This window comes from Fundulus heteroclitus, chromosome 20 (assembly GCF_011125445.2).
Source record: "Fundulus heteroclitus isolate FHET01 chromosome 20, MU-UCD_Fhet_4.1, whole genome shotgun sequence".
NCBI lineage: Eukaryota > Metazoa > Chordata > Actinopteri > Cyprinodontiformes > Fundulidae > Fundulus > Fundulus heteroclitus.
In genome coordinates, this window is record NC_046380.1 from 38,546,992 (window position 1) to 38,562,243 (window position 15,252).

The 15,252-nt window shown below is 41.0% G+C and overlaps 1 protein-coding gene and 1 long non-coding RNA gene across 7 annotated transcripts in view; one reads left to right on the forward strand and one right to left on the reverse strand.

Moving 5' to 3' along the window:
* foxp1b (forkhead box P1b) overlaps positions 1–15,252 on the reverse strand; it is a 222,015-nt gene that overhangs the window by 58,235 nt on the left and 148,528 nt on the right. For all 6 annotated transcript variants that reach the window (XM_036124578.1, XM_036124581.1, XM_036124579.1 and 3 more), the window contains one exon: positions 13,552–13,686. In XM_036124578.1, coding sequence (XP_035980471.1) covers positions 13,552–13,686 — 135 coding nt within the window. The remainder of the gene's footprint in view (positions 1–13,551; positions 13,687–15,252) is intronic.
* LOC118556631 lies at positions 704–7,570 on the forward strand. Its single transcript, XR_004927255.1, has 2 exons — positions 704–1,065; positions 6,955–7,570. It is a non-coding gene; the product is annotated as an uncharacterized LOC118556631 (long non-coding RNA).

Below are 15,252 nucleotides of genomic sequence, written 5' to 3' on the forward strand. Positions count from 1 at the left end.
GCTAATAACTAACAATAAGCTCAAGCAAAGATGGCCTGACCTATATAAATTATTGACTGAGACGCCTCAAGTGTCAGAAGTGACAATTCCAATAGGCATCATGGTGAATAATTAAGCAGAAGAAAAAGGAGGCTTTTATTTTCTATGTGACGGGCAAAAAGACATGTGCATGTGCATGCGACACACACACACACACACACACACCCACACACACGCGCGTGAACAAAGTGGTTTAGGCTACGGCCACACTCCTCTCCCCCGGCGCTCTCCCTGGGGTGGCATGTCGGCGTATTCTCAATAAAACACCTTCTTAGCAGTAATAGGCCACTGTTCTCATTTCAACGCTCCCAAAGGCCTCATGATAAATTTAGCAGACACACAGTTCAAGCTTCTCCTCTCACACACTGGCTTTCTCATCCATTGCCTCTGTGCCTGCACCATGTAAAATAATTACACATATGTGTCGATGTGATACACACCCTGTATAGATTCCTTTTTCTTTTTTTTTTTCTTCTTTTTTTTTCCCCCCCAAAGAAACATCAATATCCCTGAGGCTTGAACCGCCGTCCCTTGTGATAGTTTACAGAGGGAGCTGAGCGATTGTGTTCATGACAGAGTGGATGACATTATAAAATACTCCCATTTCCTGCCTCAGTTAGAGTGAAAGTATGAGTTAATGTCTGGTCTGGCCCGGGCTGTACTCCGCTCGGCTAAAGATAACGACTCGGCTCCAGTTACAAAGCCTTTCCCAAACACGAACGCAGCCGGTGAATAAGCCGCGCCGGCATGCCAGCCGATGTGTCACTGCTACTTAAGAAAAGGGGAAGGAGAGAAATGGAAAGGAAAGGAAGTGGTGGGAGAAACATTTTTTTTTTTTTTTGTGGAAGACTGTAACTGTTGCTTTTGTTGGAAAACCCTGGTGACCTGGACTATTGTCACGAGAGAACAAACACAAGCGGCTTCTGAGTGGCTGTTCAAGTAAATGATTGTTTACCAGCGGAGGGAGTCAGCAGGGCAGGCGTGGGACCTTCATAAACAACACCTGCTCCACATAAAATTACTAAGGTAACAATGCTGCCTAGTTCCGCAACATGGGATCCTTTTTATTAAGTGTTTAAATAAAGATTTCCTCAAGGACACAGATTTAACGCAACGCATTTGGGAAACATCTGGGAGGCAGGAGAGGAAAAAAAAGGAAAATACAACAGTGATGTTCATATAAAAGAGACATTTGCACAGACACAGCCCTGGAGTGGTTTGTTTACAAGGCAAGCCACTCCAGGGCCATACTAGGCATGGGGCACGCACCACTATCAAGGTATATCAACAAAAAAAAAAATTGTTTCAAAACTGCTAAAAAAAAAAAAAAAAAAAAAAACTGCTAACACGTTTAGTCAAAGCATTTCTATAGAAACTAGTGGAATGTACTTCTTTAGTGTTTAAATGTCTCCCTTGCTGAGGAACGCATGGTCACGAGCACTGAGCTATATAATACACTGGAGTGCTAATCACCGTCTGTTTGAACGAGTCGCTTTGAAGCCACCAGCAGCCATATTGGTACTCCCTATTTCCCCTCAGTAACTAAGGAATATGTGCGCTACAGCATCGAACAACGAGGATTTTCTCATGTTCAGGGGGGGCTTAAGACTTTTAAAATCTCAAATGCCATATAGTTTTATGTTATGTTCTAAAAATATCAAGTACTGAGAAAGTCATGTGCTGAAATATTTTGCATTTTATTAAAGGTATACTATGCAACCGGGGTTGATTTTCCAGCGAGGCTCCCCCAAGAGGGCGAAAGTAAAACTGCACTGTCGTAATGATGCTCAGCTGTTCTGGTTCCTCCGTCAAGCCAGGCGCGGTTGTTTTGAGCTTAGCAGACAGGCGAACGCAACGAAAAGTGGAAAAAACGGCAGTACAAACAATGACTAACACAGTGAAGGTATGAACATCAAGCTTCCCGCAGCGCTATCTTGGCGAGGCCGCCGCCGCCGCCTCGCCAAGCCGCCTCGCCAAGCCGCGGCCGTGGCCGCCGCCGCCGCCTCGCCAGTTTTATTATTATTATTTATTTATTTATTTATTTATGTTGGTGAGACGCCACCGCCTCGCCAAGCCGCCGCCGCGCCGCGGTAGCGTCTCGCCAACATAAAAAAAATAAAATAAAAATAATAATAATAATAATAATAATAATAATAATAAAACTCGATATGCTTGCATGTTTATTTGACGTTAACACACGGTTCTTTGTTTTTGTTTTCGCCCGTGCATATAGTGAATGGCAGGGCAAAAACACATGGAGTTCTCGTAAAGGGAGACTTCTGTGTGCGGGCCGTAAGCTCCTGCAATTGCAAGTGCGGTATTTCCCCCACAGACCCCCAGGGCGGCCGAGAAAACCTTTGTTCGACCTGAAATGACTCATTTAATCATCCAAAACGGTATGGAACACATTAATTAACTGAAAAATGTTGCATAGTATGCCTTTAATTTAAATATGTGTTTAACATTTATAAATATATAAATAACAATATACAAAAACATGTATTTACATATGTGTATACATATATATATACATATACACATACTTATATATACATATATATATTTAATATATATAACAAGTACAATTTTTCAGCACATAATTTCCTAGTAGTTGATAGTGTTAGTACATCCACTGACTGTAGAATTACCTGTGAAACGTTTTCACACAGCCAGAAAACTGCTTGTTGTTGCAACCAAATCCTATGGGATTCTGTGAGAGTAAGGAGTAGCAAGATGGCGGCCAGTGACTTCAGTTTTTCGGCAAAATCAGCACTCCAGTGTATTATATAGCTCAGTGGTCACGAGGCACTGGCAGGTACCTAGCATCAAAGTCTACCAAAGTTTTAAAAAGTAGCTGTATTTTTATCATGATGAAACTGTTGCTTTAGGGTTTAAAATGTTTAAAACATTTGTCATTAGCATGTGTGAAAATGAGAACGTTGTTTCTCTGACTATACGGAGTATATCTGTTGGCTGCAGTCCTCAATGCAGTTGTCTCTGGTTCAATTCCTGGCCCCAGACCCTTTGCTGCATGTCTTCCCCTTTTCCTTCTGCCCTTCTTCCTGTCTGGTTACTACTGAATGAAAGCCACTTGTGCAACAAAATCATTTAAAAAAAAAAAAACACTTTCAAAATGTATTTGTTTTACTTTCAAAGACACTCAAGGAAATGGTCACATGTTTTATTCTGGTTAATTTATTGCGTAATATTCTATTCTTCTGCACCATAGTTCCTATATCTGACAAAACGTTTACATTGACTTAACAAGGCTGATTTTTATCTGTCGACTGCATGGTGTTTTAACAAGCATTGGCATGACGAAAGCTCATCTTCATGCTACGATTTGCCATGATATGACAGCAAACCAACCTATGCACATCTGCAGTCTGCCAATCCTCCCTCGGATACCTAGAATAAGTCATATTTAGTGTGAGCGAGGTTATCACCCGAAGCAGAGCGGAGTTACAGTAAGTCATGGCTGACTCACCCTGTTCCTCCTGGTCTATTATAAATGGGTTTGGTTATTTACTTTTAATTTCAGCGTTCAGGAACGCATTGTTTAGTCAGCACATGTGAACTCTGTATTTGCAAAATATTTCCTGAGGTAATATGCCAGCCAGAGTATAACGGAGCTTGGTTTCACCGTGCACTGCCTTTAGTGTGGTTTTTCACTTAGTCAAAACAAGAGCACTCATGGCTTTGAGAAAGCGTCGATTTAAGGAGGTGGGGGAATTTCTGCCCTGCCTTGTTTGGCAATTGATTCACCTCTGATTTAAATCGAAAACTAAATTAATACAAGGAAAACTCTGTGATGAGTATCTTAAAAAGGCAACAACACTGATTGTGTGGTGGACGGGGGAGATAAAAATAACTCCATCACCAAACGTGTAGCTGTATTTAAGTTTGCATAAAGAAATAGCATTACTGCTTTCATGAAATCAGAGAGCAAAATAATCAGCTCTTACATCTCTAACGGTTGACCAGACTGGAGTAGCAGAGTAGAAACATGTTTGTCTGTGGGTGGCTCATGTCATCACTTTTAAAGGAAGGAGGCTTGGTAAATCTACAGCACTGCTAACCACTATGATTAACTGCTTAGCTAACCTTTTTCTGCAGGCTGCATTTGTTAGCTTGTCCCATTTCCAACAATAACCAGTAAAAACCCGACAGAAATATTGCATAAAGTGGTAACACAGGGATGATCTCCTTTGGAGGATTGTTTCCTTCGTTTCTCGGGATTTTTAACCACCGCATTGAGATTCTCCTTGTATAACTTGTAGTAAAAAAAACAACAAGGCTTCACAATATTTGGATCAAGAATTAAAGCAAAAATGAAGGCTGCTTGATTATGAAAAAAACATTACAATTAATTTGGTCAATAATAAGATCCTAATAGTTTTGATTGATGGTTAGTCTTCAAGGATGGAAAAATGTTGCATCTATTCCAATTGAAAAGCACTGAATTGCGTTGAAACATTAACATTTCCCTGATACCTCCACAGGAAGTTACAGAAAATATTTCTTTATTTTGTATACAATCAACATTACCCATCGGAGGAGACTAAAAATACACCAGTGAAATAGAGTGATTTATCCAAAGATCATTTTATATTTACATGCCACACTGACCATAACCAGTGGTGGCTTTGAGGGAGCAGCTAGGACTGCTGTGCGAGGACTCAGCCTCCTCTGAAAGCTTTGACGTGGAGGCGGAGGAGTAAAAACGATACGTGCAGGAAAAAGTTGCTGGATTTGTCAGTAAAAAAAAAAATAAAAAATGTTAGAGGCGACTGAAAGTCACGAAATGTAGCCAGTTTCCCACCGGATGAATTAGGTGGGAGTGCGCCTAAACTGGGATTAATTAATAAAACCATACCCACAAAGCAAATATGGCAAATAATAATGTAAAAAAAAAAATAACAAAAAACAACTTCTTGATAATCATGTTGTTTTTGTGACCATTTGGAGCCGAGAAATAAACTAAACGATAAATCCGATTCAAAGCACAGTGCTAATAAACAAACATAACTTGATGTAATCGCTTTGAATTGAACAGATTGCCAGCTGGCTTATTTTAAAATTTCTAGTTTAAAATAATCCAGAACATTTTGGATCCTTGGTATACCTTCATACAGATGACCAGCTCACGCTTGCCACAGAAGTCACAATCCATAACAGAAAAAGCCACACTGATAATTAGTTCGAGCTCTCTGAAGTGTCACTAAAAAAACGCCCCACAGAAAAAAACAAATGTTAAAGTTTTTCTCTCCTTCAAACAAAAGTGAAAATGGAATCAGAGTTGCCAAGCTGCCAAAAATGTGCCGTGACACCCCAGGAGAAATTGCTTTGTGAGCTGATGCTGACTTGACTGCACCTTGCATAGCTGTTAGTGTTTATTAATGCCATGCCTGACTGTGCTTCCATCCATCCTTCCACCCCTCGGCAAAGGGCGTGTGAATCACTCTAAACAACACATGCCTGACATCAAGATATAGTGCCAGAGGATGACACAGAGATAAAACAAATTCTAAGGGGAAGTGCACGCCTGTGTGTTGCTGCATAGATTGTTCAGTGGGGTGGAGGCTTGAGAGGCTTCGCTGCTTGAAGGGAAACATCAGGCCTCCAATGAACAGAGGGTTTTGAATATGGCAGAGTGGCTCCCAGCGCTGCGACTCCAGTCAATGAGACAGTCATCGACTTGGCTGGGAGAAAGCTCCCAACACGGCCGACCTCCCCCACTTCCGAGTCTCAGCTCGACTGTGTGGGATAGATGACTTCATCCTGACAGGATTTATCCCAAACCTGGTTTTAATCTTCGCCGTTCCCATAATACATTTTTACAATATGACGAGGAAAACAAGCGGCGGAAGAGACAGCCGGCTGTTCGGCTAGGAACGCCAGAGCCGGCTGTGGTGTTGCACAGATGAGGGCTGACAGATTGTATCACCTCAGAGCAACACAGGAATCAAAATATGATTTTGTTACAGCCTGGAATGGAGACTTTTCACAAACACACATAGCTGAACATCTGGTGGGGCTCGTCTAAAATTGATAAACTATAGGATTTCACTAAACTTAACCAAAACAACCCAAGTACCATAGTATTAAAATTAACTTAAATTCAACTAAACAGGACCTTACTCCTTTTATTGAAAACAGAAAACCCTTGATTATTTCTATAGAAAAACATAAATAAAATATTGATTATTACAGTTAGAATCAATTTAAGTGTTTAACTGTGATGGGATACCTTCACAGGTATACTTCATGACAGTAACTGGCTCAGGCCTTTTAGCGGACTCATAGGTGAGACTTTTTAAGTGATTTCATTCCTTAAAATAGATTGTTTCAGATCCTCGAAGCAGGTGAACAACACCCACATATGTAAAGAAAGAAGAAAAAAATTTAGTTAGATAAGAAGAGTTTTACCACTTAACCTGATCCAGGAGCCACAAGCCACTTTGTGTAGTAAAAGGAAACATTTTCTAAAATCTCCAGCTTTAAAGTGAGGATGCAGGGAGGTTCAACGCGATTTAAAACGAGAGGGTTTGTTTCCTTTAAAAAGAGAAAGATCGGTTGTTTCCTTTAATGTTTCTGCCAAACTAAGGTAAATGGGACCTGACATGACTAAATGTCAGAGGAGTAAAAACTCACTTTGCTCAACCTGAAAGTGTTTAAATCTGATAACAAGTGATGATTTCCTAAGATGTCAAATTGTTCTTATGTTACAACAACAGAGTAAAAATTTGATGAAGCTACACTAGAGAGGCATCTTGATTTTCTCTCCTTTTCTCTCCGCTTCTGTTGGATAACAGCTGCTTTAGCAGCGTTTATAAAGTAATGCAAGCTACAGCCGATGCATGCTAAAATATCTCATGTTGTCTTCATCTATGCTTTCTAATGCTACGAACTCAGAAGATCGATCCAGACTCGTGTCACCTGCACATCGGGCTATCGCTGGCGCTTCAGGCCCCTCAGAGTGCTGCCTCCCATCAGCCCTGGCTGAGCTCCAGACGACAGGCCTCTGCCTAGCGCTCTAATGACTTACAGATTGGAACTCTGTGGCATACATGTGTCAGGACGATGCCACGGGCCGACTGCAAAAACAGTGGGAGAGCAGAGAGAAAGAGAGCCGGCGGCTTCTCCCCGTCCTGTCAGCGAGTGCTTGGCCCCTGGATTGTGTCACATCACGCTTCCCCCCAACAGACCACAACTGAAGGATGTGAAGAGCAAACGCACGGAGGAGGAGGGGTCCTGGAAGGAGGCTCTCTGACTTAAAAGGCTTTCATTTTGTAAACTAAAAAACATTATCATTTGACCCGCTCATGCCCTTTGTGAGGCCTGGACACTAAAAAACAGAAAAGAAAGGGATTGAAAGATGTGTGGACTGTAGCTCTACCAGGGGATGGTGTGCATTATTTATAACAGCTACAGTTTCAAATATCACTGTCATGTCGGAAGAATAGGAAATGATTAAACCTTTGAAATTAAAGAGTTTCAACCAATTTTCAAATTAAAATGTTGAACTTTTGCATTTTCAATTTTTCTAAAATGTTCCTGCAGCTCTAATAACAGTCTGGACATTCAAGTACTATAGATTTATTTAGTTCAATGTCATTATCGTGCCGTTCCACAAATCACAGAACAGCAAAACGCTGAAGTTTACCGATGCAGTAATAGGCCATTTCACAGCTTCTTTGGCATGTGGACAAACATAGACCCAATAAACAAGGACTGGACAGTCCTACAAGTAATACAAATTCTTTAAAGCACAGTTTGGGATCAGATATACATTTATTTTGTAGGCAAAAATCAAAATAGAACACACCAGTGCTTTGCTTTGCATCTAAATCAAGATCCAGTTTAGAAACAGCAGGCTGTTTAAAACCTGATCAAACAGGGTCTAGAGGACAAAGACGCAGTGAAAGGCCTTTCTTGATCTTTTAATGAGATTGTGAGTCTGTCAGTAACTCAAAAACAAAAATAAACAATTACAGATGGCGGAACTTATGTTGAAATGTGGCTAATCAAAGAAAAATGTCTCAATCTAAACGTACAAAATGAAAGGGGAATGCATAATAACGTCTAGAGACGCAGACATTTTTCCACAGTAAGCTTTCTTTTTTCCATTCTTATTGAGACGATAATAATATCAAATTCTACACTTTAACAAATCCGTTGTTCAGTGTCAGTGGGGTGACTAAAAATTATGTCAGCACAAGTACAGCAATGTAAAAACATATTTATAAGGAAACTATATTCTACGACCCATTGAGACAGGTCTGCAAATGATGGAGGTCCTGAGAGAGAACGAGATGTTCAGTAGATAACAGGAAGGCTGGATGGAGTAAAGCAAAGGTGCTCTGGCCTTTCATAGCCTTTAGTGTGTCTGTCATGAAAACCGCTGGGTTAGAAATGTTGATAACTATTTAGAAAGTTGAGGAAACGATCTACTTTTGACAAATACACTAAGAGACTGCTGCTTCTTTTATGCTTAGCTGTGCTCATGGCCTTAATTAATAATATAGGAAGCTAGCAACTCCAACATCAGTTATTTGCTAAAAAATATTAGCAAACCCTGTATTACAGCAACACCTCTCTCATACACACAGCATCATGTTGCCTCCATTCCTAAAATAATTCATTCATGACCACTCAAGGCAGGTGAGCCAGAAAACAATATGTTTTGCTTTAATTCATTAATTAATTAATGCTTTTCTTATATGTTCTTACAATACAGTTCTTAAAGAGAAATCAGAATCAGCAAAAATTTGTATCTGCGGCTCAAAGTTTTACAGCAGAGATCAGAAATCAGCAACAAAACTCTGATTGCTGCATCTCTACCAAGAACTAAGAAAACCTCAAGGGGATGATTGTCTCAGAGTCAAGTTCTTGATAAAGAGCTCTTCCCACAAGAAGAAAAACAAGCTTCTTTGACTGGAATCTGTGTTAATTCAAAATTCCTTAACATCGTCTTTATCATCATCATCCTATCTTTTAAGGGCAGTAGGGGTGGCTGTGGTGGGGTTTGTGGCACATCCACCCATCACAGGGCAACTCTGAGCAAACAACATTCACCTACACACAATTACTCCTAAAGGCCACCTGACCTGCATATTCATGAACTGTTTGAGAAAGCCGGAGTACCCAGACAGAATCCACACGTGCATGGGGAGAACGTTGACACAGAAATACCCCCGACTGGAAATTAAACCCAGGACTTTCTTGCTGAAGGGTAACCGCTAACATCTGTGCTGCCATGCTGCCCTGCCATTCAGACAGTATAAATTAACTCTAGAAATAAACTATAGACACAGTCCAACCAATGCTATTCAAACATTGTCTGCAGAGGAAACTTCACACGCCTCCTTGAAACAGTGTTATGTATACAAAGCGCTGTGGTACACAGGCCTCGATGAGGAACAAGCATGATCTGGATAACACACTATTAGTGGAGACATCATGTTGACACAACATCTATGGCCCAGCTGAGGGCCACATAATCCCCTGTAGGAGGTCGATGCACACCTTGGATCCCCTGCAACGAGATGTGGTTAACCAGCCTTTATCGTGAGCGACGGCACGGAGGAGCAGCAACCGAACCCATCCCCCTCCCCCCAAGCCCTGGTGCTGGTGGACTATCAGTGAGGGTCCGACAGTGTTCTTCCTAATTACCTATTTCTCCACTCCTGATCCTGCGGCTGGCATAATTAGTTACCTGGGGCTGCAATCCAATTTGAAGTGATGACAAGAAAGTGATCCATGAAAAAGTAATAAGTTAAATCCAATTTCAGCCTGCCTCTAATTAAATGCACATGGAACTAATGAGTCAAACCCTACCATTTCACTGATAATGGTAATTAGCGGGGTGGGAGTAGCTGGCTCTCGTCGTCGTGCCACTGTAGGTGCGAGGCGCGAAAAAAGGTAAAAGCGGCATGGATTCTTTTAATTACCCGTGTCATTCTGTCAATGTAATTTACTGGCTTTTTGACCAGTCAAGTATGTTTAGCTGCTTTCCAGCCTGCACGGCAGCTGTTTGCAGCTCCAGCATGATTAGATGGCCTCCAAGCTGCTGAGCATCAAGCTCAGGCATCTTCATCCACAGGCAGCGGTGGGCGGCGCAAGGCTGAGGGGGACTGGTGGTGGGGGGGGGGACCCCTGTTGAAGACATAAAACCAAAGAGCCATTTAACGCTGATCAAGGATTCCAAGGTTTGTTTGACTCATATTTTTTTCCCCCTTCTGTACTCTATGCAGGTCATTTTTTTTTCTAACCAGATGTTTCATATAGTGTGCTTCATTATTTTTTTGACTTGAATGAATTGGAGAGTGAGTCACATCTCCAAATGAGTAAAAGTCTCTCGGTACAGCTCCTCATGCCTAATAGGAAGACCGCTGAGATGAATGGAGCACCCGTGTGCAGATCAGGTGCTTTTATGAGGTGCCCGCTTACTACAGTCTCATAATTGTTGGATCGTGTCTTTTGATGACCCGGTCCAGCTCAACAGAGAATCATTATCCAGGCTGTATGAGGGAGATAGTGGATGCTGTGTGTGTGTGTGTGTGTGGGGGGGGGGGGATCCTCTGAAATCGTTTTTTTTTTTTTTTCTTAAAAGGGGAAGTGAGATGAAAGTCTGGCTGTTACCCTTTGGTGCTTCGGGGCAATTCTCATCTTTGCCAATTCATATCTGTAAACAAACAAGTTTTTTCTTGTCGTTAAAGAATTGAGTGTAGGTTCATTTTTACTTCTATTTAAGTAAATTAACTGAAAGAATTATGGAGACATTTTAGCTGTAAAAAAGCTCAAATCTTAAGTATCGTTAATTTAATATTGTACATATTTTGTAAACGTAGCATTAGACTTGTTTCCATCCATTTTGGGTCTGATCTCTGTTTGACTCTGAAGTACAATCCCTGGTCAAACCAAACGTAACTGAGGGACCTCCTGCTGGTGGATTTTTCTTCTGTTCGTCATATAACCACATACGAGCATGAGTCAGTGAGCATCACCGAGTTCCAGCAAGAAGTTCAAAAAGGTTCAATCACTGCGTTCCTACAGTTTAAGGTCCTTTTTGAAGAGATGCGAGAAAAAAGTGCTGGAGTTAGCAGAGTTTAATCCTGCTGTATAGACCGTATAGCAAAACCGCACTAGCTCACCTGTGGCTGTGCACTGCTCGTCAGCTGGCTGAACGAAAACCACTAAACCTTTCCCTCACTTACAAATCAAGACAAATTCTCTTCATTGTAAAAATGTTCCAAAATGTTGCAACACGTCTGGCAAGCATAAAATAAGCTATACTGTGCCTACGGAGAGCAGTGCGGCAAAAACCTACAAAATTCTATGCAATCAGTATTATGTGGTGCTTACTGTATATATTTCATCAAATCAATAATAAAAAGTTTAGAAATAATTTAGAAAATCTTAATATTTTAGGACCAATAGACAACTGGTCACTTTACTCTTTTAAATGAAAAGCACTTTGTTCAAGATATACATTTAAGTTTTACATTTTTATGTCCAGAATAACTGTAAATACCGTGATACCACGAAAGCTTAATGTTATTTCTCAAGGTTATCATGCTCCAAGAATCTCTCAGTAACCCATGCCTCGTGTAGACCTGAGAAAATCCCTTTAAGTCGCAGATTGTCAGAGTGGCGGGGAAACGTCCCCCTGCTTGCTTTGAACTGTCAGTAGATGACATTATGTGGCAGACGGCTCCATTTTGTCCCTGACTTTTGCAGGTACGAAATGGAGCCGATCTAAACTACATTAATAAGAAAGCATGAAAGGACGAAATTACCAGCAGCAGAGGCAGAAACCCCAAAAATCTAACCACCAAAAAAAAAAAAAAAAAAGAAAGAAAGAAATGCAGTAAGCGGGAAGAAAGAAAACAAATGAGGTCTAATACATTCTCCGAATGACAGTAATGTTTATGCATGAACACTTGGCCTGTGTGCGTATGGGGTTGGGGTATATTTAATTAGCAGAATATGTAATTCAGAGATCAACAAACACTTGTTTGAACCTGTGGCTTTTTTTTTCGTAATGCCAACGAAATGCAACTTGCAACATTAGAGAGCAGGCAATTTACAGCATTGGATAGATACTACAGCAAGTCTGAGCTCAGCACACAAGAAGTGTGCAGTGATGGGGAGGGGGAGAGAGAAGCAAGGAGGGGCGAGAGAAAGGGCCCGACTCTCTTTTCAATAGCTGAGTGACAGCTTGGCCAAGCTCTCTGTATACATTAATAAATTAGAATTTTAATTTTGTCTTTGTCTGCAGGAGATGCTCTAGTACTTCACTATGTACCAACAACTGGCTGTACGCTGGAATCTGCTGCTGTGGTCCCCTCCGCTGACCTCCGCAGCACCATTCCCTGGCAGGCCGGGGAAACTTCAGTTTGATCCTTTCAACTTCTTTGAATCCTGACAAATATGCACACAACTGAAAGGTCATCGCAGTCATATTTCATCCTCCGAAGCTATTCCGAAGACATCTGCACAACAAAGAGGCTTTTTCCACAGTCTGACATTAGACCCAGCTACAACAATAGCTCATTAAAAAGGGCCCCCGATGGGATAGTAAGGGTATTAAATATTATATATATACACACGCACACAGAGAATGGGGCCTCTGTATTAATTACCAAATATGCCCCGAAGTCGTTTGCAATTTCACACTGGCACAAACAAGCGCTCCCTGTTCAAACACAGATATACATCTTTGAGGCAACTGATCTGAAATGAAGGTAAATATTGCATCACATACACAGCGTTGTTCAAACAACAAGCAAATTACATGCAATGGATTTCTTTTAAAACAGGTTTTTTCTGTGCTGGCCGTCCCATTTCACACACTCAGCCTTTACACTTTCCCGCTTTGACCTCATGCCCACCACCTGGAACATCCGCCCCACCCGTAGGCTGCTCTGTGGCACCTCCTGCTGCCTGGGGCGGGAACCCGCCACGTCTTCTAATCCTGCTGATTGTGATGACAGGCAAGGAGGATGAGCATCGAGCTTACCCTGGTTGACAATTATTTTTTTTATTGTTTGGTTTCTTCCCTTTTCCTCGACATTTGTTTCTCCTGATGACCAAAAACAAACACACACAGTAATTTTTGCCTGGGAGTTCGGTACATCCAAAAACTGCCAGGAACCGGATTTTCTCACACCCCGGCCCGTTTCTGCTTCGCTACTTCTTTTTCAGATTTGGGTGGTAGACGGCTGGCTGTGTGTGTGTGTGTGTGTGTGTGCTGCTAAATCACACATAATGCAGCAAATACATAACTGCACATGTTGCACAGCTAATTCTAATTTCCTGTTTGTGAACTTAACCCTGTGCTGTACTTTTTTTTTCTTTGCACACCGTGTTCTTCCGTAAGCTGCAAAAGTTCACTTGAATGTTTTTTTTCTGTATTCAGCGACCACAAATTAAAATAAGCAAAAGCACCTGATAACACAATGTAAATATGAAGGAGACTGCCTGAGAGTGAGGGCGCTCTGACGGTACCTGCAGGCTCTGCTGCTTGTCACCGGTTTTGGGGGATTTACGGCCAGCGTGTTGTTGAGACTGCAGCTGCTGCGACTGGGACTGCTGCTGCTGCTGCTGCTGCTGGAGAAGAATTTGCCGAGCCACTTGGAAGGCCTGTCAGAGAGAAAAACAATAATAGGTTAGAAATAGGTCAAAGAAATGCATCAGGTAGATAAGTCTAACAATGTCTTGGGGTTATCAGATCAACTTTGCTCCCTTACTACAATGATTCTTCAGATCCAGTGTCATAAAAATTATTTACCCTAAACCACAAACTTCAATGTACTTTAGTGGTATTTTGTCTGACAGAGAAGTGCTAATGATTGCATAATTGTAACAACTAGCACTGCACTTCAACACACAATGACCACGGTGTAGCATGTCGGTGGCAGAATCATGCTGTGGGGAGGCAAGTGGGTCAGAGTTGAGCTAAAAACTAAAAATAATTGGATTGTACCATTTGTACGGGAACACAATCAATGAATGTGATCATAATTTGCGTTTTTATGCACCTGGCTTTATTCAGAATAGAACCACACAGAGTAAGAACAACCAAAAATCGTAAACAAAGCTGTATTATATGAGTTTGTTTGTCTTCCGAGCTCCCAGGATGGACTTGCACCAGGTTCTAATTACGGTGGAGTCGTTACTGAATAAATTATAATTTTAAGCTCTTTTAATGTTTCTAATAGAAAGGTTGCATCTGGAGCACAGACAGTTTTGGTCTTCAACGTATTTCTGCCACTCAACGCACAAATACGTCACTCATGTCAGTTTGCCACATTCAGGATAACTTCAGCCTGACAACCGTTTATATACACGTTGATCGGATTATCAATCGACATGAACCACCCCCTCATTTGGATTACAATTTCATTCCGATTGAGCTTAATCTGATTGCAATATTTCAGTTTCTGTGTTTAAATGATGCATGTTTATTCTGATCGGCACTTTTGTCCATGTAAAAGTAACTAGTGAAAGGGTTTAGATCAAATCATATTTATGTGTTAAAACAGCCAAGTTAAAATCCAAGCTTAAATATAACAGACAAAACTTCAAAATTTATGTTCAAAGATGCTCTCTATCCAATCTGACTGAGCTTTATCTATGTTGAAAAGAAGAATAGATATAACCTTCTGTCTTTAGAAGTTTATTGTATTGCAGTAGAAAATATATGGACAACATTTCCAGCCATGACTGATTTTTATTCTTAAAGAAAATAAAAAATCATGTACACTTTGTGTTGATATATGACATAAAATCCTGATGAAAGAGTTGAACATGACAAACTGTAAAAAAGTTCAAGGGTTTGGCATACTTTCAGAGGTGCTGTAGATACCAGACATCACAGAAAAATCTGCATACTCCCCTGTTCAGAGCTATAAGCCAGGCATAAACAATTAACAGATGGTGAAACAATTTCAAAGACAGAAAAGGGACAACAGAAATCTTCTAGAGCCATCCAGAACAAATATTTGTCTGTTGATAAGTTGCACTTACAGCAAACACAAACCGTCAGAGAAACTAATCTGCGCTTTTGATCCTCCTTCCACTGGATCCAGCTCCCTGCTAGAAAGCAAATAAAAGACTTTATGGCTGCTTCGAATATCTGTTAAAGGACACGGCCTTCTTGGTGGAAAACAAAATACAGTGCAGTCACATGTTTATTGCTCCAGCTAC